The 24,812-nt window shown below is 41.4% G+C and overlaps 2 protein-coding genes and 1 long non-coding RNA gene across 13 annotated transcripts in view; 1 reads left to right on the forward strand and 2 right to left on the reverse strand.

Annotated features, from left to right (window-relative positions):
- The first annotated feature begins 384 nt into the window (after positions 1-384).
- On the forward strand, positions 385-18,665 carry lima1a (LIM domain and actin binding 1a). Of its 4 annotated transcripts, none has more exons than XM_067526013.1 (11): positions 385-623; positions 2,981-3,164; positions 4,496-4,538; positions 7,005-7,463; positions 12,827-12,884; positions 14,135-14,223; positions 15,325-15,390; positions 15,561-15,612; positions 15,908-15,960; positions 16,057-16,190; positions 16,356-18,665. In XM_067526013.1, exons 2-11 carry the CDS (start codon positions 3,040-3,042, stop codon positions 17,374-17,376), a joined length of 2,100 nt encoding a protein of 699 aa, XP_067382114.1. In that variant the 5' UTR covers positions 385-623; positions 2,981-3,039; the 3' UTR covers positions 17,377-18,665. The 4 variants fall into 4 exon arrangements, with proteins under 4 accessions (XP_067382114.1, XP_067382115.1, XP_067382113.1 ...); XM_067526012.1 differs by having other exon boundaries at positions 386-623; positions 2,985-3,164; positions 14,135-14,229; XM_067526011.1 differs by having other exon boundaries at positions 387-623; positions 14,135-14,229.
- Positions 4,463-5,724, reverse strand: LOC137139161 (uncharacterized). The gene is made up of 3 exons (XR_010916280.1): positions 5,479-5,724; positions 5,137-5,225; positions 4,463-4,490 (listed from the first exon to the last, which is right to left on the reverse strand). It is a non-coding gene; the product is annotated as an uncharacterized lncRNA (long non-coding RNA).
- Positions 18,309-24,812, reverse strand: part of spryd3 (SPRY domain containing 3) — a 57,354-nt gene continuing 50,850 nt past the window's right edge. For all 8 annotated transcript variants that reach the window (XM_067526018.1, XM_067526023.1, XM_067526020.1 and 5 more), the window contains one exon: positions 18,309-22,641. In XM_067526018.1, the coding sequence (XP_067382119.1) occupies positions 22,507-22,641 (135 nt within the window). In that variant the 3' untranslated portion in view covers positions 18,309-22,506. The remainder of the gene's footprint in view (positions 22,642-24,812) is intronic.

Consider the following 24,812-nt stretch of genomic DNA (forward strand, 5'->3'; position numbering starts at 1 on the left):
CAAATAGTTGTACACCAGCAAAAAAAAAAAATGAGGTGAAAGCACATTAATCCTCATGTAAAGACATGAAGACTTGAGAGCTTCGAGTTCTTTTTGTCTCTTTAACAACAGCTGTATCTTTACACTGCACATCCTGTTTTGTCTTAACCTCCCCTTCCCTCTTCAAGTTGATTCATCCATGGTAGTGAATGAGTCACTTCCTCTAAACCTCTGACCTTACGAGAAACTAGGCAGCCAGGAGTCTGCAGTTCACCCAGTTTCCAGGAATCCATTGTGGGATTCCCCCTCTCTCTCCTCCCTCCTCCTCCTCCTCCTCCTCCCCCTCCCTGCTGCCTGTATGGCATGTTGTTCAGCACAGGGCCCCACATTCCCTCACATTTTGCTGTATTCAGACGGAAGCCAAAAGGTGCTGCTGATTGGACAGGGAGAGGGGGAGATTGTACCAGCCAGGTGGAGGTGAAAGCTGCGCCATTATTGGCCGAGAGGAGTTAAATGGGGGCGGTCGGACTCCTCCTACTTTCCTTGTCGCTCAAAACCACTGGTGGAAGCAGCTGAGGAGTGAAAAGAGAAGGAAATACACAACTAGTGGAAATCTAAATCCAAGAAGTCTGAGATAATCACAGGTAGGTGGTGATTTTCAGGAAAATAAAATGCTAGTGAAGTCGTTTTTTTGCTTTTTGGGACTTGAGGAAATGACAAATTAGCAGATTAAGTTGTTGCCTCTGTGTAGTGTTTTTCTCTTTAGGTTAAAACCAGACCTCCATTTATTCATTTGGTCCTTTTATAAAGGATCCAAGTTGCACCTTCTTGTTCTTTTTAACCTCTGGATAGATCACAGGTTGTTGGTGATACTATGTTCTTGGAAAGTTGTTTTTCTTTCCCTTTGACACAAGACTTTAACAATCAGCTTTGTGTGGCCTGCATCAGTTTTACATGCTGCTTTGTTTGTAATCTCACCCAAGTGACAGATAGGACCTCAACTGTCCAGAGAGAGTTGTTGTTATCCTTCATTTGTATTTGGTAAGAGACGCTCCTGAGCCCGGCAGTATTGTGAGTTTGACATGATTCTAGAGCCTGGAGATTTTTTTTTCTCCAGCCTAGTTAGTTAGATACAGTTTTAACGTTCTCATGTTGAGACAACTGAACACATGTGTCCTTATAAGGCAGCATCCTTCAATGTGTGGTCATAATTGTACAGGTCAAGCAAAAAGCCCATATTTCACAATCCAATGATTAATGGTTTTGGGTTGTAACGTGTTTGGAATGAGGTCTTCTCTTGTCTTAAATCATGGAAAATGTGATGTCTCTGCGTTTTTCTTGTGGAATTTGTATCCTGTTGAATATTTCTTTATGATCCCAACTCGAGCCCAAGAGTGTGTTGGCCGAATGTGAATCTGTAATGTGCTGTGTTTCAGGCCTGAATATGACACAAGCCAAGCTACACAACAAGGTTTGTGCAGTGTTAAAGTCACAGTACAAGTGAATTCTGCATCCTCTTGCTGCCAAATGTCATTAGCACCTCACACTTTTCACCTAGTGGTCGATATCCTCTGCAATTCTGCTCTGATAACCAAGTAAATACATTTCCATATCATACAGTAGCATCATGGTCACTATGGGCTCATTGTCTTAATTTTTTTATAGCTTTTTAAATTCTACTGCTAACTGCCGGTATTATAGTCACCAGTGTGAATATTAAAGTTAATTAATTGTGTGTGATTGTCTGAAGTTTGACCTATGTGATGGAACCTTACCTGAAATCATAATTTATATACTTCTATGTGAAGCGGAGCCAATAGGTCCTGTCAGGTGAGGTTTTGGTATCCAACCTCTTAGGATGTGCGATACCATACATGGTGTCTATGATCTATCTAGTCAATTTCTCTCCATGATAAAAATGTTATCATATCGCAATATTGTCATTATCACAATATTTAGGAAATAGTTATGAGATTATGTGTTTGTATGAATGTTAGAATGTGGATGTGTCACATGAGCCTAAAAATGGAACAAGCATGGTGAACATCTCAGAAATGGGACATGATCCCATCAAAACCCATCAGTTTCCGGTCAATGATGCTGCAAACATATTGTAAAATACTGTGAAATGGTTTTGAGTCTATCTGTGTTGTCCACCCTTGGTTCGTTGTTCTTTAGACATAAGAAGCAAATAAAGGCTTTACCCTGGACTGTGAAATGCAGCATAGTGGTCCATCATGCAGCCCCATTCTAACAGTATGCGTGAATATGATTTTGAACTTGCCAAAGGGAAGAAGTGCATAGTCAAAAGTGAACAGTGTTGCAGAAATAAGTCTGCTCTAATTGTGCAACCTGCTGAGTGACGTCGATCTTCTGAGTCTAGACCCTGGGGGCTGTGGCGTCATCGGCGCGCTCGTCACCCAGAGCATGTATAACTGGCAGATGACAGCTTCATGTGTCTGCCTGCTTTCTGCCTCGGGGTCGGGACGCTGCAGATGAGCAAACCGTGTAGAGAGTGTGTGTGTGAAAGTAAAAAGCACAAGAGAGCTTTGTGTGATACAGGTGTATCAGTTGTCTGGTCTGCTGGATAGTCGCCCTCGAGGCTTCAGTGAGAGGCGTGTCACACAGGGAACAGTTGGTCAATGGCTGTGTGACGCACTCTATTGACTCTCTGACTTCGACACCACTGCAGTGGTAACTCACAGTCTAATGTGGAGTGTGAGCGAATCAATTGATATCTGCATGAGGTTTTGTCCTGCTGCAGAGGCAACACACAGTCAGATAAATTATAGTGATGTCTGTCTGTGTTTAGTGTTGCCATAAAAGCTAACTGTGTGTTTCTGCTTCACCCTCAACACCTGTGGAGAAGAGAGAAGTAGAACCATCAACAAGCAGAATTGGGCTCAGTTTTGTATTTATTCAACAGCCTAAACACTGTTCTCCTTTTTGTGCTTCCCCCCCCCCCCCCCCCCCCCCCCCCTCCCCCCTCCCCCCTCCTCAGCCAGACGTGTGTTCGTGGAAAGCTGACTTGCAAATTGATCACCCAGACGTGCAGCAAAGATGGCTTCCATTGCTCCTTTTAGCCGCAGGCAGTGGGCGTCTCAGTCACTGAGGGTCACCGCCAAGGAGCTGTCCATTGTCTCTGCCCGGGCGAAAACCAATGCTATTGCAGAGCGCTTCTCCAAGTAAGTCACTTCCTACCTCGTCTCTCTGACCAGGACTTCAATTATTTACCAGCAGCCACTCAGCAAGTCACTCTTTTTATTTATTTATTTTTTATTTTTTTATTTCCTGTCACCCCAGTTGACTTTCTGCTTTCATTTCTGGTCAGAAAGGGACGTCATGGGTGTCCCTGAACACAACCCTCAGTCAGATCACTCAGCTGTTGTCTTTTTTTTCTCTCAAAATGTGATGATTCCTACCTCGAAGCCATTTCTGGATACTGAGCTGAGTAAAATTTGAGCTGACTCTTTATGGAGGCACTGAGCTTCAGCTTTTACCCTTTTTATATGTATCTAGTTACTGATTTATGAGTAGTGAGGGTGGGTGGGTTTGAGGAGGTTTCTCACTGCACTTCCTCCACCTGACCACTAGGCGTTAGTACTGCTCTGTGTCAGAGTGTAAGGAATACACACAGTTTACTGTAGTTTTAACTTTTCTTTACAGTCCACTGATAATTTTTTTAGGATCCTATAGTCAAGTTTAGTGCAGCCCCTCAATAGTTTACTGTTGTTTTTTTTTAAAGGTCATGTCAGGGCAACAAATTAAAATAATAAATAAAATTTGTATATTCATCCTTATTAAATTATCAAATAAAACTAATATATGAAAAAGTGATTGTAAAGTTTAATTGATTATAATTTCAGCAATTTTCCAATGAATGTTGGATCATATGTACCATCATATGTTAGTGAACATGAGTAGTGTGTCAGGTAAAACAACTATTTTCAATCTTTTATCGTGAAATAATAATAATGTATATTTGTTTTCTTTTTCATGCCATTTTAGCAACAAAACAACATAATAATGAATCCACTATAATAGAAAATGGGTGAAAAATAATAGCTCATCTGGTGTTGGTTCAGGTGAATAAATAAATGCATTCTTTATTATCTATAGTTGCTGTACATAAAATGAAAGTAACACATCTTTGAGAAACCTGCACTTTAACACAAATACATTTTCCTGTGGCTGCAGTTTCCCTTTAGACATTTGAATCTCAAAAATCTATTGTAAACACATTCAGAGAAAGTCAGATAAAGGTTTTCCTGAGAAATGTTTTTAGATGGTCTTGATTGTCTTCAGTTTACAAGCAGACATGGACAAAACACAGTTACTTCCTGTACTTAGTGGAACACATGAAATCATGTAATTTATTTTGGAGCAGAGCTGTGTTATTTCATATTAATTTCCTGGGTGTGGACAACAGGAAAGGGCAGATGCTTCTCGTTGTTTTTTTCTTTTTCTTTTCATCACTGTCCTCTTTTTCACGGCCTGTCCCCTGACTTGTCCTCAGGTATCAGATGGCAGCAGAGGAAGGCAATGCAGAGAAGAAAACGGTATGTTAATACTATAATTAAATGATGCAAAGTTAATGATCGTAACATTATCATAGCCATTATCATAAAGGTGAAACACTTGCAGATTGTTTAACGACTTTTTTATTTGACCCGTGTGTTTTGCCTTGTGGCCTTAGTCATCGTTGGTTAATAGTAGATAACAAAGGGAACAGAGGGAGAAAAGTATTAAACCATTTAATATGCTAGAAACTGCAAATATTTGATATTAGTGAGTGTTAGAAGAAGCATGTTCATGTAGCTTGTTAAGGTGGAGCAGATCTTTGGGCAAACCAATGTTTCACTTCCTCAACAATTTGGGAGGGGCTGGTTGGGGAATGTGCGTGAGGGGCGTGGGGGGGGTCCCTAAACAATGCCTCCACTCTAGACCCCCCTCCCCCCCCCCCCGGCTACATTCTCATCTTCTGTGTCTCTGCATTAATTTAGTTAAAACAAATCCATAGTGTTAAAAAGCTTTTAGCTGGACTCATCTATTGCCGTTGTTAGACATGAACATGGTCTGATATTTGGTACGTACTCTGAACGTCCCCTGTATTCTCTGCTCTTACAGTTTGATTCATATTTAAAAGTCAGATCTTACTGTAGATAATGTGTTGTGTGCTCAGTTTTCCCTGGGTGGGGTTTCTTTGTTGTTGCCTTTAAAACAGGAATGGGAGTCCTGTTGCCGTTCTGTGGAGGCAGGAAAGGTAGAAGGTGTTACTGTCAAATCCTGTGCAGTCAGTTGCCCTGGGTTAAGGTTTCCAGCACTCTCTCCCTTTACCCTTTTTTTTTCATTTCCTGGACTTCTCTTCCCTCTCCCCTCTCACTGACCGTCTCTGTTTCGGATTTTCTCTGCCTCCCCGCCCCCCTCACCCCTCACCACCTTCACTCCCCTCTCTGCTAGGGAGTGGGCTGGTTGCTTCATGCTGCTCTGATCACTCACATCTGGGACAGCTTGTAGTGTTTGTAGCCAGCAGACACAGTCAGCTCACTCAGAAACTCACGCCAGCTGGACGGCCGGGGTCATCTGCTTCTCTCTCAGGTTTTCAACTTCCACAAAGACGAGAGTTTGCTTCTAACTTATCTTTTCCACTTCCTGCTGTGTATCTAGCAGATCCAGGTTTACAGACATGCATGCTGATCAGCTCACAGCTCTTTGTCTTTTGTGCTGCTGTTTCAGTTTCCTTTCTCTACTGCTCTTTTTTTCCTTCGTCTTTCACAGCTCAAAAGTACTGTGACTTTGCTCGCACGAGTGATGATATGTAGTTTGACTTGTGTGCAGTTGGTGTTAGATTCGCTTTGAGTTTATTTTTTTTTTTTTTGTAAGCTTCATTCAGCATTTGGAGGCTCAGATGGCACGAGTCCAACGCTGAGGCAACTAGAAACAGATTCAGAGACAGGCTAGCATCCCTCAGTGTGGGTCTTGTCTGCCAAAACCTTTAGAAATTGTGAGTCATCATAGTTGAAGTGAGTCTGGGAGTGAAAATGTGTGTTATCTGTTTTCTTCTTGGCCTTGTGTGCTCGTTTACTGTGTGTCTGCATTGGAGGAAAGTGGACAATCACTTTGCATAGTGGACATCAGGGTGAAGTTGACTGGATTCTGAATGTGTTATTAAAGTTTATGGACAATTCATTGATCAATGAATTGTACTGTAGGCTTGAACTTTTTTTGGTAAATACTGACACTTCCTGTTTTACGTGGACGTGCAGCCTGTTGAGTTAGAACAGAACTAATTCAATGGCTGCTTTTTCCTTTCCTTTTTTTTTGTTAGTCTTAGTTTTAGTCTTAGTTTTCAGTCATTAAACATAGAACTTGAAGTCAATTGTAATTATGACTCTCATGGGTGTTTTTTGTCACTCATCTGACATGATGGGTGACATATTACAAAGGAAAACCAACCTAATGTGTCTCAGTAAGGTGTCACCAGAACGATTCACTGCACCAATGCAGTGTTTCTCTAAAGTCTCTGGATTTTCTAAAAGAGATTTTTTTTTCATTTGGTGTCTTACTGATTGTGGCTCAGAGCACTGTCGAACCCACATGTCCAAACTGTCCCACGCAGTAAGTGTTTGGTTAGGTTGAGATCTGGCCTTAGCTTGTGATTCTAATATAGATTTAACTGCTCAGCTGTGCCATGTAATTTGATTGTGTAGAAGCATGTGCGTTCATTGCATGTATGTCCACATATTTCTTGAGCTTTTTTTCTTTGGTTTGTCACCTGTCTTCATGAATCCTATGCAGGTGTCAGATAAGTGGAGTTTCTGACTTGTCCTGATGCAAAAACTTCATTAGCAAGCAGAGGGCTAGACATTGGAAACCACAGACAGGAAGCAGTGAGAAAAGGGTTTAAAACATAGTCTGGGGGTTTTCATATGACTTGGTGACAAATAGAGAAGTTCTGAATAATGTCAGCTCTGCCTTTTTACTAAAAAGTGGCACCTGGTCTAACAGTGTAGTTTACTTTGCAGGTTACTGAGCCTTTACCATCGACATTGTGCAGTGGAAATCTGAGCGTATTAAAGAAGCGTTGGGAACTGCAGCAGCAGCAGCAGCAGGAGCCGTCATCGAGCCACCAGTCCCAAACTCAGACCACACCCTGCAGATCCATCAACCCCCAGACACACAGTAGTCCATCAGCAGGCCTTAAACCTATACTTGCACCACAGATTGAGTCTGACAACCTGAAAAGCACCAAACTCTCACAAGACCAGGACACTCAGCCAAAGACCAACTCTGAGACCAGCGAATCCACCTCCAACCAGCTGTTGTCGGCTCAAGCAGAGGATCTGACAGACATGGAGGCAAAGGCCAGCAGACATTCAGAGGGGCAGCAGAGAGCTGCTGAAGTACCTGACTGTGAAAAGCCCAGTGTTCCCCTCACCAGCCTCAAAAAGATGTTTGAGAAGGCAGAGAATCTGACTGACAAGGCAAGTCCGTTTGATTAGCTCCAACTTCATCAGATTTACAACTCAAGTGTAGCTTACTGAGTGTTTCTGCAGAGTTATGCAAGTCAAATATGAAGAGCTTGTGTATGCAGTACTTTATATTTGTCGCTCTTCATGTGCTCATGTCAAAAGTTGATCTGTTAAGAGTCTTTAACAAAACGGCATCATCATGAGTTTTAGTCTGATTTAAAAAAAAAAAAAAGATCCCTCCAGTGCTGTCATGCTGCTAGTCACATGGCGCAGCCATCCTCCATCTCATCTCGCACACACGAGTGCGCTCACACACTCAGCTGACATCCTGTCTGCAAGCACTAGTGAGCAGAGCTCTGCTTCACTCTCCCTGCAGCAGCTAATTGTTATTTGTGTGGTGCGGAGGTGGAGACATTTAACGTCCAGTCATGTCAGTTTATCAAAGCGTGTGAAATCCAAAGTGGTCGCACTCAAGGTGTAACACGTTACCAAAGGCTGTGTTCCTTTAGCAGAACACAAAGCAAACGGATGCTCAGTTTGTTGAGAACTAACAACTTTGAACATGACCGAAGGAGGATCAGCAGCTGCTGAAGCCTTCAGACTGTATCAGTCAGAAAAATGTCAGCAAAGCTGCTGTATTCAAAATTATAGGCTACTCATAGGGTGCATTCACATTACAGGCCTTGATGCGCAATTCCCATCTCTTAAACACATCTCTTTTATTTTGCTGGTTCCCATTTGTGTCTGTGTCCAACTCCAGTAAGGAAACCTTTGAAGTCCTGAACTGTCACATGTGCAGAATTAACTGAAATAGGAGCCACATGCAAACAACAAGAACAACAACAAACAGCAGAGCAAGAGGTTGGATCACTTACAAAAGTGGCCCAGAACTGATATGAAAAAAATAAATAAATTATTGTGACTATTTTAATATGAAACCTGAACAATGTTTTAAAGAGTAGTTTCTGCCACAGGCTCCTTTCAAGCAGGACACAGAAAGTGAAAGTTGGATCAACAGTCACCAGGCGAACATGACTGAACAAATCTGCTGTTTGTTATCTCATACAGAAAAAAAACTATATGACATTAGCATCTACTTTCAAATCTGTGAGCTAACACAGCAGCCACTTAAAGAATTTCTGCTCGTCCATTCTTGTTTCTTATGAGCGGGGACATGCTTTTTTTTCCATTGTTGACCCCTCCCATGAACAGGCTCTAACAGAACCTGCGAGTAATCACGCTGAGATCTCATTAAAAGTGATGGTTGAGATTTTATCTTAATGTTAACAAAAACAGTGGGTCTGGTGTTTTTGCATCGCTTTCAGAGACAGTAAGTTGGATTTTATTGGGAATTGGGTTCCACACATGCTGGTGTATTAATATGCGAGCAGGATAAAACTGACCAGGCCTTTTTTTTAGTGTTCGGACAGTAATGTGGGGTTAGAAAAATGCATTGTTTGTTTCAGTTTTTTTCATTTGCTGAGACTGAGAAAAATGGAGAACACCAGACTTCTTTTAAGCCTGGGATAACTTTTGGTAAGACTCCCTGGGATCCAGTACAAACAAAGGCTGGATTATTGGCAGGAAAAACAAAAAAAAAAAACATCAGAAAACACTAAAATGTTCAGTTCGAACATTCTTTCATCTCCACTCTAACATCCTATGTGAGCTGTTAGAAAAGGGAGTTTACAAAGTGCCATGGGGTGTTGGAAGGAGTTGGTCTCTTTTGTTGCATACTTGTCTCACCAAAGGAGGAATTGTTTGGTGAAATCCTTAAGCGGTAAGACAAGATGTAGACACAGTGTTGAGGGAGTCGTACAATCACTTCCACAGTTCGGCTGCAGCCGTCTTGCTCCTTTTCACAGGGAAGGTGATGTAATGGTACAGGCTGGCAGACTCATGACTGCAGACAGCTGATCTGCTCTCTGAGCCTCTTCTGGCTGTCGCTCCTAAGGTCATCAAAGCTCTTCCCTCCCCTCCCCACTTAATCAATCATCCCCGTTGTTCCCTCCGTGCTCCCCCCCCCTTTTTCGCTGAGGTTCAAGTTATGGCGCCATCACACTAAAGGAAGATGGTGAAAAGCTTTTATCAGCATGTTAACATGCTACTTTAGCATTTAGCAGAGCAGCTACAGCAGCATGACTGGAGAATGTCTCCCCTGGTCCTTATTTAAATAACCCCCTCTCCATCCACACCCCTCCCCATCCTGCAGCGGGGGGAAGCATGCAGTCATGAAGCACTCTGAAATTAATTGACCCTCACCCTGCTTGCCTAGAAAACCCACCCCTCCCTCCTACACACACAGCTCAGCCCCACCTATCCTCCCACCCTCCTTTACTTGCACTGTCACCCCCCTGCACCAGCTGCTCATCCACCTCTTACGCCTCCACACTGCTTTATTCTGAGACCAGGAAAATAACAGCCTAACCCCCCTTTATCCATCAGTAACATCATGGCACACTTTGCCATGCCAGCCCCCCTCCACCCCCATCATCATCATCCCCACCTTCATCAGCCACACCCCACGAACACCTGCTCCCTGTTGCCTTTCCTATTCCCTACCATTCAATAATCCCTCCTCCTCCTCCTCCCCCATAATGCCATCTCTGGAGACCCTTCCCACATCTCCCCTGCCATAAGCCAGATTGGGGGACTGCGTCTGCTCAGTCTGTGCCTCTCTCCTGGACCTGCCGCTGTAAAAAGCTGTCTGTGCTGGATTCAGTGATCCGACCATACTCCCTCAGAACTGGCTTCTCTCTTCATCTACTTTGGCTTTTCCACAGTCTTCTTCAGCAGAGGTAGCTATGCTGTTTGATTCAGATGCCCATATGGAGCTTGTCTCCTTTGTTTGGCCTCTGAACAGGTCTGGCTTCAGTGCACTGAGACACTATCTACTTTTACTGTGTTCGGTTCTGTTGACATCTGTGTTGTATTAGGATGTTATCACTGCATCTGAATGAGGCCTTTTAGCTGTAAAGTACCTGGAGTGAAAACGGCGTCATGTGTGGCTCTTTTCAACGGTCAGCTCAACTTGGACTGTAGTATTGTGTGGTCTGTGCTGGGTATTTTACCCTGTTTAAACACTTGTGCTTCCTTCTTTATTATTGCATGGGTTAATGTAGGAACAGAGCATTGTCATTGCTTAACTGTGTGTTTGTGTGTGAGGAGGGTTCAGGGACAGGGTGGGGTCAGGAAGGGAACAGAAGTCAGTCTCTCAGTCTGAATGAGAGCTTTATTAGTATTGGGATTAGCGACGGCAGATTCTTTGTCTAACTCGCTGATCCAGCCTCCTGAGACCCAGCTTGGCCTCTTTTGACTCGTCTGCCTGTTCACATCTTACTGGCGCCCACGTGTGCACACCCCCTCCTCATGTACACAAACATGCAAACCAGTCTGAGACAGCCTCCAAGGCTGCTCCTCCATTCTCTGGAAGATAATCCGCCCATGGGGACGGTGGTTTATTTTGGTGTGATTTGTCTCGGCTCCTAAATGTCAGACACAAGCAAACTTCCTGTCTGAGAGTTTACTGAGTTTCTTCACTTTCTGGAGAAACCAGAGGTTTGGTAATCACCTCAGGGTGAATTTGGCTCATACCACTGGTAAAAGTACTTTCAGTTTATTCCAGGCTGTTAGAATTTCAGTCACGAGTTCACTTTAAATTACCTACCTGAAAACGCGTGACTCTAAATGAAGTGGAGCTGTGCTGTACCTGTGGTAAAGGCAGGAGTATTTCCCCAACCATTCTACCTCAACAAAGTTCAAGTATCTAAATCAGTTTTTGAATATTTTCATTTACTTTACTTGTAGTTGTGTACTTCTACTGTGACAGTATTTCAGAGTGAATTAATGTACTTTTTACTTATAAAACATAAGACTGGTTGTGCTTTACCTCAACCAGCTGTCACAGTGCTGCTTGGAGCAGCAATAATCACAAAATGATTTGCACAACTTTGTTTATTGAATGACTTAATGTTTACTTTGGATATTTAAAGCTAAAGTATGTAACTTTTCCAGTTATTTGTGTTTTGTTTTTTTGATTGCTGCAAATTGTGTCTTCTGTTTTTGTGGAGGGTCAAAGTCTCCTGTGACCCAGACATTGCCAAGATATTTGCTTGTAAAAGTCTCTGAGTGATGGTGATTTAAGTTATGCATCTTCTTACTTGTTGTAATTTCATAAGAACTCTGAGTGTGTAGCATTTTAACAAAATGCAACTAGTTCATTTGCATATTATAGCTTTAACTACATTTAGCTGTAGAAAGCAAAAAACACATATGCTGCCTTTTGATGTAGGTTTTAAAATTTCTCTCAGAATTCGGACTCAAATGCATTTTTTTAACGCTGGCCCTAATCCTCTTTTGTATCTCCGCTTTTCTCAACCTCATGAAAAATTTTTGTTTGGTTTGACACGTTTTAGACCTAACTGATATGTATGACCATGTGTCAGCATAGCGTGTTGTTTTTCAGTCACGTCAGTCTCTGCTTTATCTGTTTTGAAATGTTGCCCAACTTAACTTGCTGCAGCCTGCAGACACTTGGTGGGCAGCTCAAGCAAAAGCCATCAGCTTCAGGCAGAAACAGCTCGATACTCAATGTAACATATACTCGGAGGGGATCATGTTATTGGTAAATGTGGCAGTTAATCAGAACTAGTCGCTTGTGGTGACTTGCGAAAGCTAAATGTGCTGAAGCGATAAAGTCTCAGTCTGACCCATTGTGTAATCTGTACTCTGAGTGATGTGTGGCCTCATGCTTGAAGGAGAAGCTGACTCAACAGTAGGAGTGGTTTGATGGCTGCAGGAGAGTTGAGACTTGTCAACTGATGGGACAGCAGATCAACTATAAAAATATGCACCTGAGATCGTTTCCATTTCGGGGCTTTCTGGCTTCCCACCAGCAGGAGTGGGAAGAGAAGTAAAGATCAGGTTCTTTGGAAACTGATTGTGTACACTCCCATGACCCAGATCAGGTTATCACATCTTCAGAGTTTCTGGGTAAATCCACTGAAAACCATGAGAGAGAAATGATCAGCTCGGTTTGTTTTCTGGCTGGTGTCTGGGGACAGATGGGGTGTCCGTCTCAGGCTGTCTCTCTGAGCTGATAAGGGGATTAAAGTGGTTCTGACTAGACACACACACACACACACAGACACACACAGACAGACACACACACACACACACACACACACACACACACACACACACACACACCACTCTTTTTCTTGTCCATCAGGAAGAAGATCAAAGCAGAGAAAGACAATAATTATTCCAGTTGGTTTGCTGAAACATGTGAGCAGCTCTGTGACTCTTTGTGATGTGTTTCATTGTATCATTAAACCTTTTGATTGTATTGACTTTTCCTTTGTGCTCTATTGCAGGTGTCCAGAGAGCAGACAAGTAGAGGAAACGCTTCCAACATGGACCAACTACTAGGAGGTAAATGTGTATTTCTTTCATTTGACGTTTTTGGCAGAGAGCTCGAAGGAAACAGGAAGAGAGAGGCAACAACAAGCAACAATGGACTGATTCTCATAAACTAATATTTCTTTTTACATTTCTTTAATTTTAATGTGAAATAAAACAGAAACCTGATATTTATTATTTCCAGAGTGAAAGACCCAAAAAAAGAACTCATTCTAGCATGTACAGTATAATCACCATGCGGCTACTTGTACTTGTTAATAGCAGTCACAGCACAGTAATGTGCTTTGTAGTATCTGTTAGACCTGTGTACAGAATGAACATCCCTTTAAAGGAGCTCAGATCAATATTTTAGCAGCATTTATATTGCAAGAAGTGTGTGTGTGTGTGTCTTTCAGCCCATTGATTTAGATTTTTATATTCGTTTTATTTTTTAAACAGACCGAACACGTGGAGCATTTAGCTGCTAAAGAGAGTGAATGTTAAACTTCGATTCAGAAACTTTAAGGACACCTTCACTGAACTTGCTTCTTTTGGTTCTAGTTTGAGTAGTACATGTACATAAATGCCACTAAAATCCCATTGACCTCCCTATACCCAAATGCATAATGATCTAGGTGCTAAAATACTATGTGAAGCTTAAGGGATGTGGTTATAATTCTCTTCTAGATGAATGGCCACCAGCTGCTCCTTTAAACGTGTTGATAATAACAGCATTAAACAAATGGAAAGGCCAATATAGCTATTTTGAAGTCTTCGCTTAAGGCTTCACACATCCAGCATTGTTCTTAATTTTTGAATCGTTAGGAAAAAGAAATGGAAGACATCCTTCCCAGAAATGAAAGCTCTGAAGTGATATCACCGGATGCTCTCTAACTGCTGTGCTCAGCATATTGCTTCAGAAGGGAAGGGACAAACCACTGTTTCCCTCCACGTGGCATAAAACCCCTGACCTTGTGTTCCCGGCCACAGCCTTCATGAGTAACCACGCCCATTGTGCACTGAGTTTGAACTGGGAAGGCTTGAAAATGACACATCTTGAACAGGAGCTCATGTCTTGTAATGCATATTGCAATTAATGGACTGTTACAAGACTCAAAACTGTTTTTTTACGTGAGCAACTAAAATCATTTCCAACAAGTTTGAAGACGCAAACCTGAGCATTGATGCACTTCATACAAGTTTAACTTTGTTCAAACGCGCCAACCTTTAAATTGTTACTCCCTTTATTTGCATTTATTTTTTATTATGTGTTGTTGTACCAGATGAAAGTCTTGCAGAGTCCACTCCCCTCAAGGACAGAATGGCCCTCTACAAAGCCGCCATCTCCAAACAGGATGTCCCGTCCACCTCGGTCAGTGTGAGTACTCCTATCAATCTAAAACACTAGTGCTCATGTCAACAGTACAAATGAAACGGGCTCCATTTCGTGTGTGTGTGTGTGTGTGTGTGTGTGTGGTAAACATGAGACGTTCACTCCAAATTGACACTAGTGATTTCAATACACGTGACTGATTGTACAGAAGACACATCAAGCTGATCCTGATCAGTCCAAACTGTCTGATTTATATGAATTAAAAGGCAGCATTAGTCAGGAGGTCAAACATTTCAAATTATAATTGTCTTTGTGGACGGAAGGAGCATGTAAACCAGTTAAACTGAAAAGACTGATTGCAGTTAAATTTGTTTTTGTTTTTAAACAGCGGCAGTGTAACACAAAGTTTATTAAAATACATCTGTATTAATACACAGCACCTGAAATGATCTTTTAATTACACAAAGATTACGCTGAAGATTTTGTAATTCATGCTCATTTGGCCAAAAGCTGTTCATTTTGACTTGACTGCCAGACCCCCCTGCACATGTAGTGAGGTTTATCTTTAACCACTGCTCTGCCTGGTACTACAGCTTTCAAGCCGACTGTTTTGTAGTAAAGTCCAGGGGCTAAATGGACGTTAAAGGATAGTTAACACTGAAACAGGGTTTTTCCTGCTGTATTTCCTTCTGTTCATTCTGACCATGAATAATTAACCTCCTAAAGCTCGTACAGCGGATGTGATGGGGGCAAAAAACCAAGAGCGAAAACATATTCTAACACACACAGAGATGACGAGGCTTCGGCCGACTGAGTGTAATAAATGGGGTGTATAGCTTTCTAGTTCTTTTTAGATAAAATTCTCTCTCTGCCTGTTGAGTTGGATTGCAACAAAAGTTGAGCCCTTATGGTACTAAAAAGCTGATCTATATTGGACAGAGAATGTACGGTGATTTTTGTCCCCCAACACTTGAATGAAATGAACGTACTAAGGGGATATAGGCCTGTTTTACCAGGAGCAGAAAGTAAAACCGGTTTCAGGGTTCGTATAGGCACATAGCTGAATACTTGTGAACCTATCCTGTAAGTGTTCATGCATTTTGGTACTGAACTCCTCTTTCGCTCTGGTCCATCATTCAGAATGACCAGCTGGACAGTGTCTGTGGGAAGCAGAAGGAGAACGTCCCTCCGCTCAACCTGGACATGGTGAGGATTCTCACACTATGACACAGTCATCATAGTTTTAGGAGATGGAAGTTATGACATGGTTGCATGATTTTGCTTGTGAAGGCTGTCACATAAAAACAATGTGACCCTGTGTGTCGTATAAAAAATGTAACAAGTTGTTGTATTAACGTCGTCTTTGTTTATCACAGAGTCCAGAGTCTGAACCGAACGGCAAGAAAAGTTTTACAGCAGAGAGCAATGGTAATTTACATATTACTCTTGATCTGTTATGAGTGTCTGGGTGAAGTTCATGGAAAAACCACAATAATTATGGGAACGTTTTAAAGCAACTAAATATGATCCAGTCTGTCATCCAGAAATGTTATGCTGAAATGTATTTTATACATGTATCAACATATGCACAATAACTCATTAACAATTTCACAAAAGCAGGACTTTACATCAAAGTCTATCTACTGTTTTCTTAAGCTTGAAAACAGCTCCCCCTAGTGTTCACACTGACTTTGTTCCTTTTTCTTACTGTGTGATCTGACAGGCTCTGCTACTGCGACCCCTCAGAAAGACCCTTCTCAGCCCAAGACTCCCAGAGTAAGTCTTCACGTTACACGCACAAAACTCCATAAGTAAACCAATAAATCACGTGTACGTTTTGTGTGAATGAATGATCTGGTTTGGTTTGTGCAGAGCTTCCATCTACCAGTGAGGGAGACATGTGTGACATGTCTGAAGACAGTCTATCCTCTGGAGAGGCTGGTGGCCAATCAACATGTGTACCACACTTCTTGTTTCCGCTGCTCGCACTGCAGCACGAAACTGAGGTCAGGCTCACACCAACACGATTAGTTAAAAATGTCATTATTTATCTGGGCACCACGTTAAGAAATAAGAGCTGTTTCTTATACTTTGAATTTTTATTTAAGCCAAATGTGGGTGAGCTCGCTCTTTTTGTACATTCATTCTGACTACTATTCTCTCCTGACTAGTTTGGCAAACTACGCGTCCCTGCACAACAGCATCTACTGCAAGCCACACTTCTCCCAGCTTTTCAAGGCCAAGGGCAACTACGATGAGGGCTTTGGCCACCGACCTCACAAAGAACTGTGGGAGAGCAAAGGCGAGGATGGTGAGGCCTCGCCAGAGACCAAACCAAGCATCCAGAGCCCAGCCTCAGCATCAGACCTGGAGAGCCCCTGTGTGGAGGACTCCCCACTGGCTAAAGTCAATGTGCTGAAGGCCACTATGGAGGCTCTGGGACAGGGAGCATCAGAGAAGGCTGACAAACCCGCAGAGACCCGCAGGCTGAAAATCTCCTGGCCACCACACACAGAGCCAGAGGACAACCCCAGTGTAGCCACCACAAGCCCAGAAGGGTGCCCTGTCAATAAGCCCATCAGAGCCAAGTGGCCCCCAGAGGAGGACTCACCCTCTGAACAGGACAGAGAGACGTCCAGCCCGCGCTGGAATGTCTCTCTGAAGGAGCGGAGCATGCCCTTCATGCCGGTGGAGTCCAGAAAACAGAGTCCGCCCCTTCATGTGGACGACAGACAGCCCGGTCCCGAGCTGCAGCACAACGGCCAGTCATCACACAGCCAGACACCCACTGAGGACAGCTGTTTGGACGTACACGCCAGCTCAGGAGAAGATGAGCAGGAGAGTGAAGACTTGATAGGCCATCATCTCACCAACGAGGAAAACCAAACTCCAGGAGGACAACCTGAGCAAGAGGAAGAGGAAGAGCATTTGATGGAGGAGGAGGAGGAGGAGGAGGAGGAAGAGGATGAGATGCCACCTCTGAAACATCCAGAGACGCCAACGGAGCCCACTGCCATATCGTCTCCTGAGGAAGAGGTTGATGCCAGCTGCTCCCCTCAGGATGTGGGGTTCTGGGATGGTGAGGACATGGACGATAAAGGAGATGTAGACCAGCAGGAGGCGCTGACAGTGGAAGAAATGATCAAAAGGAACAGATGCTATGAAGATGAAGAGGAGGAAGAGGACGTATAAACAGATTTCTCTGCTCTTGGCAAACAAAACGACAGCCATGAACACTTGCACAACTTCTTACCACTCCTCCCTTTTTTTTTTTTTTTTTTTGAAGAGCTTTTCTTCTTCTCTTAAGAGTTGCTGGAATGTCTAGTGCAAACTCTACTGAGGTCTTTAACATGCATCTTTACACACTCTGTGAAACATTTCAAGTTATTCCTACAAGATCGTTTTTACATGACCCCTGGAGAATGTGTCACTATGACATTCGTTTTTAAATACACCATATTTAAAATGATGCCTTGTGTAATGAACATTTTTAGAACACAAATGTTCAGACGTTATGACACCTACAATAGACATTTTATTTTTGTGTACATGACTTTTGTAACTTTCTATTTCCATTGGCTGCTTTGTAATCTGCTACAAACTATATGTCACCGTCTTAAACCAGGATGTGGGAAAATGACAGATAATGTATCTCGTGGAAGTAAAAGAAGGCCACAGTGGTTGTGTCCAAATCAATCTACAGTACTTCAGTATCAGTCACCTGTACCTGTGTAACTTAGTGATAGTGAGAAGTAAAGATTTCTGACACAGCCGCTTCTTATTTGTGTTCCACTGTGGAATTTCTGGAGGCACTATGTAGTTAAGAGTCAACATTCAGACACTGAGCTAAAGGGCAAAACCAATTTTCAACTTGTTCTCTATGGTTTTAGTTTGGGAACTTCATATATAGGAAGGCTAATAAACATTCATGTGTGCTCTAAATTAAAATATCTAAATTAAAATATCTCTGCTTCTAGCTGAAAAATGACACGTACATGTGATGTCATCTGGAGTTTTCCCTTTAGATGATGTCATGTAGTCGCTCATACTACAGAGGTTGCATTCTTTAAGTCCACCACAGCACCTTCAGATAACTTCCCCAGGTGACGTTTTTCAGCTAGATGCCAACAGAACATTTAAACAAGAAGCCATGGGATAATGTAATAACACCATTTCCGTACACGCACTCCCCAAACTAGAACCACGGGAAGCAAGTTTACATTTGGTATTACATTGTTGGATCTTAAACGTGTTGCAGTTAATGGCGTGATGCAGACACAGCCGTGTTTAGAAGAGAACCCAGCGCTTCCATCTTTTACTATGACTCAAAAAAACCGGCTTGGCTAGTTTGACCCAGTTTCTGTAGAGGATAAATCTGTCACTTTAATTTCAATAGCCATTATTTATGTAGGCTTCATGTAAAACGTACAGCTGTGTTTCTTTGTTTCCATTTGAAAGAAGACCTGGGTCAGAATAATGTACCGTTCTGTCAAAAAGCACAGCATAGAATATACTGTTTCAATAAAACATTACATATTATACAAATATGTTGTGTCAGTGGTTAATCTTTGCCGAAAATGGGAATGTTTTCATGTACTGTCAGCTTCAATAAAGAAAAAGGGAAAAAAAAGAAAATGCTGAGACTACAACAGTAAATAAATGAAAGCTATGTGTTTCCATGCAATACAGGTGCTGCCTTTGAGCTAAATGCTAATGTTGGCATCATTGATGGACGCCTGGATACAGAACATCCAATAATTTATGTAAGTGCTGCAGCCTGGTAGCTATAAATCAGAAATTCCCAATCTTGTCTTAAAGATACGTTTTTTTTTTATTCTAAACATTATACAGCTTAAGTACAGAGCTACAACACATCAAAAAGAATACAATGCACATCTCACCCAGTTTCTCTGCTAAAACCTTTATTGATAATACAGGTACGGAACAAAGCCATTATCATTAAAGCAAACTTTTATTACAGGGCTACCTTGTGAGAAAGTTTGGACATGCTTCACAATAGTATCCAGTTGTAGCTCTAATTTGGTTGTAAGGTTTCCTTTTTTGGTAAACTGAGATTCGGAGTAAGCTTTATTAATCGTGAACTTAGTCCAGATCAGTGTCTCATTAATAGCTTTGCATTGTATATCTTAAGTTACATCAGTTCGAGCTGCAAAAAAACTGTAACACAAGTCTCTATCCAGTCCTGCAGGAGAACAAAAACAGAGTGATTGACAAATCTGCACATTATCAGCGCCTCTAAAACAAATGCATGACAACAGCTAAAACACAAACATCCCATCTCCAGCACATAGGCGTTTTATTAGTTAAACCCTGTGTAGTTATTTTCAGGACAGTATTCTTTTAGCAACAAGGTGTTCAGTATTTTAGTGTATGAATGATACAGGTTTCTTCATGCAGGGACACTACAGAGGTACAGAGGAACGCACTTAAAGTTACAGAGTGGCCGAACAAAAACCAATCTGCTGAAGAGTTTGGTTAACCGCTGATACAGTATAATAGTTTCATTGCCTTTATTCAAACAAACATCATCATCCATCAGAATAGTTTGTGTGGAAACCAGCTCCCACTGACATGGAAAAATCTAAACAATATTTCTGAGTAAGCTCCTCAGCTTGCTTTTGTGACATGGTGGACAATAGATATGATGCTAGCGACACTATTCGTGGGTCAAATTGGTAATAGAATTCATCTCTACTTTTAGAGCCTATCAACAGGCAGAACTCCAACGATTTAGTCAGTGAAAAACAAGTGGTTGACTGTTCTGAAAATCATTGAATTATTTCATAGCCATCGTGGCGACAGCGAATGTAAATAACCACATAATAGCTTGGTGTGAGCAATGAATATATTTAAGGTTTTGGACAACAATCACACTAAACATCAAGAGTTCCAATATTGACCTGGAACACAACCCTTTTAGTTTTTTGGTATTAACTATAAATGAGAGATGCATTTTTCTACTTAATGTCATGGTAACATTTGTATTCATAAAGACGGACAATGTGACAGCTCTCCAGAAGTGAAGCCATTTTAAGCGACTGCTGCCATATAGGTCGCAAATCCTGCCCCGTCCATCTCAGAAGATGGAGTATTCATTTTTGGTCGTTTTATGATATGATAAAAGATGTTTCTTGGTATAACTGACATGTGCCACAGGTGCAGAGGCACCAAAGCAAACATGTGAAAGAAAAGCTAATTCAATTCATTTTTCAATTCTTGTTCCTTGCAAACATTGTCATCCTTAATCAATATAGGTTTATAACAAGAATATTGATACAATTTTAATGAAATTATGTGGAAAGACAGAGTTGTGCATTTTACAGCTTTTATCCATTGTTATTACACATAAACTACTATGTGCTTCCAAGTTATTACAGTAGCTCTGTAGCGGTTATTATATGGGCAATTTTGGCTTCTTATTACAGAGATGTACATCATTATTGCAGACATATGACCTCAGTACCTATTTTAGCCCCCACTATTACCAAGTTATTATCCAGCTATTACCCATATATTATTTTAGTTTTTTTAAAATAATACATGGGTAATATATGAGTTTATATATAAAACAAAACAGCTGATCAAGAAAATAATTATATAATGATTAATAGAAATAATCATGCAGCTTAATGTTTCAGAAACATTTCTTCTTTCTTTCTGTTTCGACTCAGTTTTACTGCCTCCAGCATAAGTTCCCATGATCACATAACCCGGTTAGGAGTGAGCCTGCTTTGTGAAACCAGAAAACCTGAGTTAAATCCAAAAACAGCTGGTTACCTACTACTCTGGCTCTGCGGAACAGGCTCCTACTACTGCACATCTCACACATCTCTAAAGTGCTGTTGGCTTTTTGTAGCTGTGTTTTTTTTTTGTGTGCGTGTGTGTAATTCCACACGCAATAACCAAGCATAATTGTCTTTATCTTAGAATCATAAAAAAATCCAGCAGTTAATTCTGCAGCACAAAGACGTTTATCTTCTGACCACACAAGCACAACATTCATTTGAGCGGATATTTTCAGCATCTTTGCTTTTGAGCATCTTTTTATCTACCGCACCTTCTAATTAGAAAAACAAGTCAACAAAATAATATTTAAATGGAACATAATCTTTTATATTGAGTGCAAACATGCACAGAGAGTAAAAGCTCTACAATAACACAGTATAACATATTTCACTATGATGTAATCAGACACTATAGCCGTGCAACTGAATCTGATAATTATTAGCAATTTTGTTGTTAGTTTTATGGCTGTAATTTTTTAAGTTTTGTGGACTGTGTTCCACTGGAGGATCTTCCCCAAATGTCTTTCTACCCTCCTTTATATTATCAAGTGCAAAAAAAACACATTCCCTGATCAGTGTAGCTCTGAATTTACCAGATCACTTTTACAAAATATACCTGACAAAGTTTCATTTGTAATCTGGCTTCGATGTAATTCTATAAAATCCACAGATCTACAGTAATTATCCACACCTTGGAAATGCGTAAATTAGTGCTGGTCAGGGACAGAATCTTGAGTTTGGTTGTGATTACCTGCAGTAAATTGATCCAGGACCAGCACAGATGCTTTTCTGAAATATAGAAACAGCTCCACTGTTCACTTCCAGCCAGCTCCAGGAGAGCAGCAAACAGGGTAGGACAACAGCAGATCCCTGATTGGTCACAGGAGGGCAGCCTCACCCAAAAAGAGGACAGGGAGAGGGCTAGGGAGAAAGGGGTGAATAGGAGAGACAGAAAGAAGAAAAGGGAGAGAGAGAGAGAGACAGACAGTCTTTTCCCCAAAGCCCTGAAACTACCAATGAGCTTTGAGTTGACAACCACTGTTGGCCTCGCTCTGCTCTGCTTTGGGTCAAGACAGATGAAATAATCTAAGTGTCCCAGACCTAAAGAGAAGGATGTAACAGTTTGGTGTTTGAGAAACTCACTGCATGCAGCAGGAGGTTAGTCATGATGAGAGAAGTATAAATTGCATAGAATTAGCAGTTTAATGTCTCCCAGGAGTTTTTTTCTACTCCTGCAGTTTGCATGATGTACTTTAACCTCCACAGCCCATGTAGGACCAAACTCTGCTACTTTCCAACCAGGTTGAGAAGTCTGCTCGAGTTTCTCTGAGGACTGTGAAATGTGAAAAACTGTGAAAATAAAGCTGGGTTTGAAGGAAGACAACAGCGACTCGCATGTGTGGAGCTGAGTGTGTGGCGGGGGGTTACCAGCATGCTAGGCTACTGTGGCTGAGCTCTCTACAGTGCAGCCAGCTGTTTCACACAGAGCATCACAAGTCCGGTTCAGGCACTCAGCTCATCCACTAAGAGGATGTAAATCCACCTTCACCTTCTCCCCGCTGCTCAGCATGCCCACGGTGGGGTAGAGGCCCCCGTGAGGAACCACCATCTCCCTACGGCCCATCAGTTTCCCGTTCCTCGTAAAGAACACCTGCAGGACCACATGGGGGAGGCAGGACATTAAAACAAACCCACACCCACATAAGCACACACTTTCACTTATGGTGAAACCACTGATGGAGCATGGGACGACTGATACTGACAGTTTCATTTCAGAACAACTGGTGTGCTCGGTGTAAATAGGAATTTTGTGCAGTTAGGAAATATTGTTAAGAAAACAAGTGACAGAGTAATGTCTGTGTTTTTGTGAGGAAAAAAAAAAATCAGTGTTTACAGTACATGTCTCTACTAAATCGGTGAGTGATCAAACATTATCCAGCTATTCTCAAAAGAACATCAACAAGCTTTTCAATGCTAATACCAAAGGCTTCGTTCCAAGTCTTAGAGCAAATATCGAGATACTAAAACAACAATTCAAGTACCGTGGAGTGTGTGGCTTCGATAAATCAGGCTGAGTCACATATCAAACATTTACTGTGCCACCCACTCTAAAAAGAAAGGCTTAGCCACTATTCAATTACAAGTGAAGGGTGGGTGAAACTGCAACAGGTCTCATTAGTTTCAACAACATGGCAGCATGGCAATGCAGTCTGTGAGTGTGTGTGGAGTCCTCACAAACACACACACACACACACACACACACGGTTGCCCCCTCACACACATGTCCACAGAGATCTCTTGAGTATAATGAAGCAGTACACTGAAGGTAATGTTTCCTGCTGTATAAATATTGACAAATTCCTGGATTACCACTTGGTCTTTTTCATTCTCACCCACTTGGGTTTTAGCGCTGCCTGCACTCACACCCGCACAGTGACCCTCGGCCCCTGCTTGCACAACTGTGCAGGCTACGAGTCAAGACACAGTGAAAACCGCAGTCATTAAAATGATAACAAACAAACAAACGTTTGAACATGAACTGCTTAGAGGATTAGAGTGGAAAGAGTCTCGTGGGCATATGGCTCTGCTTTAGGTGCTAAAAGTAGAGTAAAGATAATATCAAAAAATAATGCTAAAAATATTTGTATTAATTACCTTCAAGTGCATGAAACTAAAAAAAAAAAAGGATGTGACTGACATCACTTTTAAAACAGCAGCAGCTCTTCATACACTTGGAAACTTGGTAGGTTGTTCTGTGGAATGGTCCAAAATTCCTTCTGAAAATTGTGCAGGTCTAATCTGCTACACGAAGCGCTCGCTTGAGGTTATTTCTTTGTTTAATGTTTAATGGGTGTGTTCAATAAAGACATGAGAGATCATGACTGTGGTTTATCAGCTTAGAAATATTGAGTTGTTGATACATGTGACTTTGGTAAAGGTCATATAACATTTCATGACCAATTTATGCAGAAAAGCAAGACATTAGTTATTCTTGTGATTGTAAAACCTCAAGAAAGATTATTGAGCATGCATGCAATTATTTTAAGTATATATATGTGTGTGTGTGTGTGTGTGTGTGTGTGTGAATACGAGAAATTGGAATATGTAGTTCTGAACTTCTGTCTTATATTAATTTATTGATATAAACCTAAATGTTTAGCAAACACAGAAGTTGGCACAGAGGTGTTTTATTTTCAGGGGTTTTTTGACTATATGTTTGGTCTCAATGTAATGATTAATATTGCAGATCTCTCCCGGACAGTATCACATGAAGTAAAGATGTATGTAAGCAAATCAGCTTTTAAAATGTCGTGTAAAACTAATTGTAAACAGAAACTTTGTTTAGAAGAATAATCTGTGAATTTGACAAATAATCTGTGAATTTTACATTTTACTTGTGCGTCAATCCTTGATGCAGTTCCTTTAAAAACAACTGTAGTAAACTTGTAATTCTTGTCCTACCTTAAAAAAACTGCTTTAAATCAAAGCTATAATTTTGTGCCACATTATATTTCCAAGGCTATTTATTTGGTGCTGTTTATTTATTAACATTATACTCAACTCAAGACTTTAAATTTCCCTTGTTTACCGGAACTTCGAGTATTAAAATGTTTTTATACAATGATCTGTGATGGAATACATCGTGCTAGCCTTAAAAATACTCAGGAGTCCCGAGAAGTCCCGTGATAGTAAAAATATTTGGGTAAAAATCAATGAGAACAGATTACTTAACTGTGTGCAAAGATGATCAAACCTGACCAACATTTACTTTAAGAGGCTGTACGACAATCTATTTCTGGTGTAAAGTCACTTTTTGGCACG

The sequence above is a fragment of the Channa argus genome, chromosome 13, assembly GCF_033026475.1.
Source record: "Channa argus isolate prfri chromosome 13, Channa argus male v1.0, whole genome shotgun sequence".
Taxonomy (NCBI): domain Eukaryota; kingdom Metazoa; phylum Chordata; class Actinopteri; order Anabantiformes; family Channidae; genus Channa; species Channa argus.

Bases quoted from the DNA above. Each gene is read 5' to 3' on its own strand.
- lima1a (XM_067526012.1), top strand. From the start codon at position 3,040: ATGGCTTCCATTGCTCCTTTTAGCCGCAGGCAGTGGGCGTCTCAGTCA. The intron at 14,230-15,324 runs GTGAGTACTCCT...TCCATCATTCAG, and splicing joins TCCCGTCCACCTCGGTCAGT to AATGACCAGCTGGACAGTGT. The intron at 15,613-15,907 runs GTAATTTACATA...GTGATCTGACAG, and splicing joins TTTTACAGCAGAGAGCAATG to GCTCTGCTACTGCGACCCCT.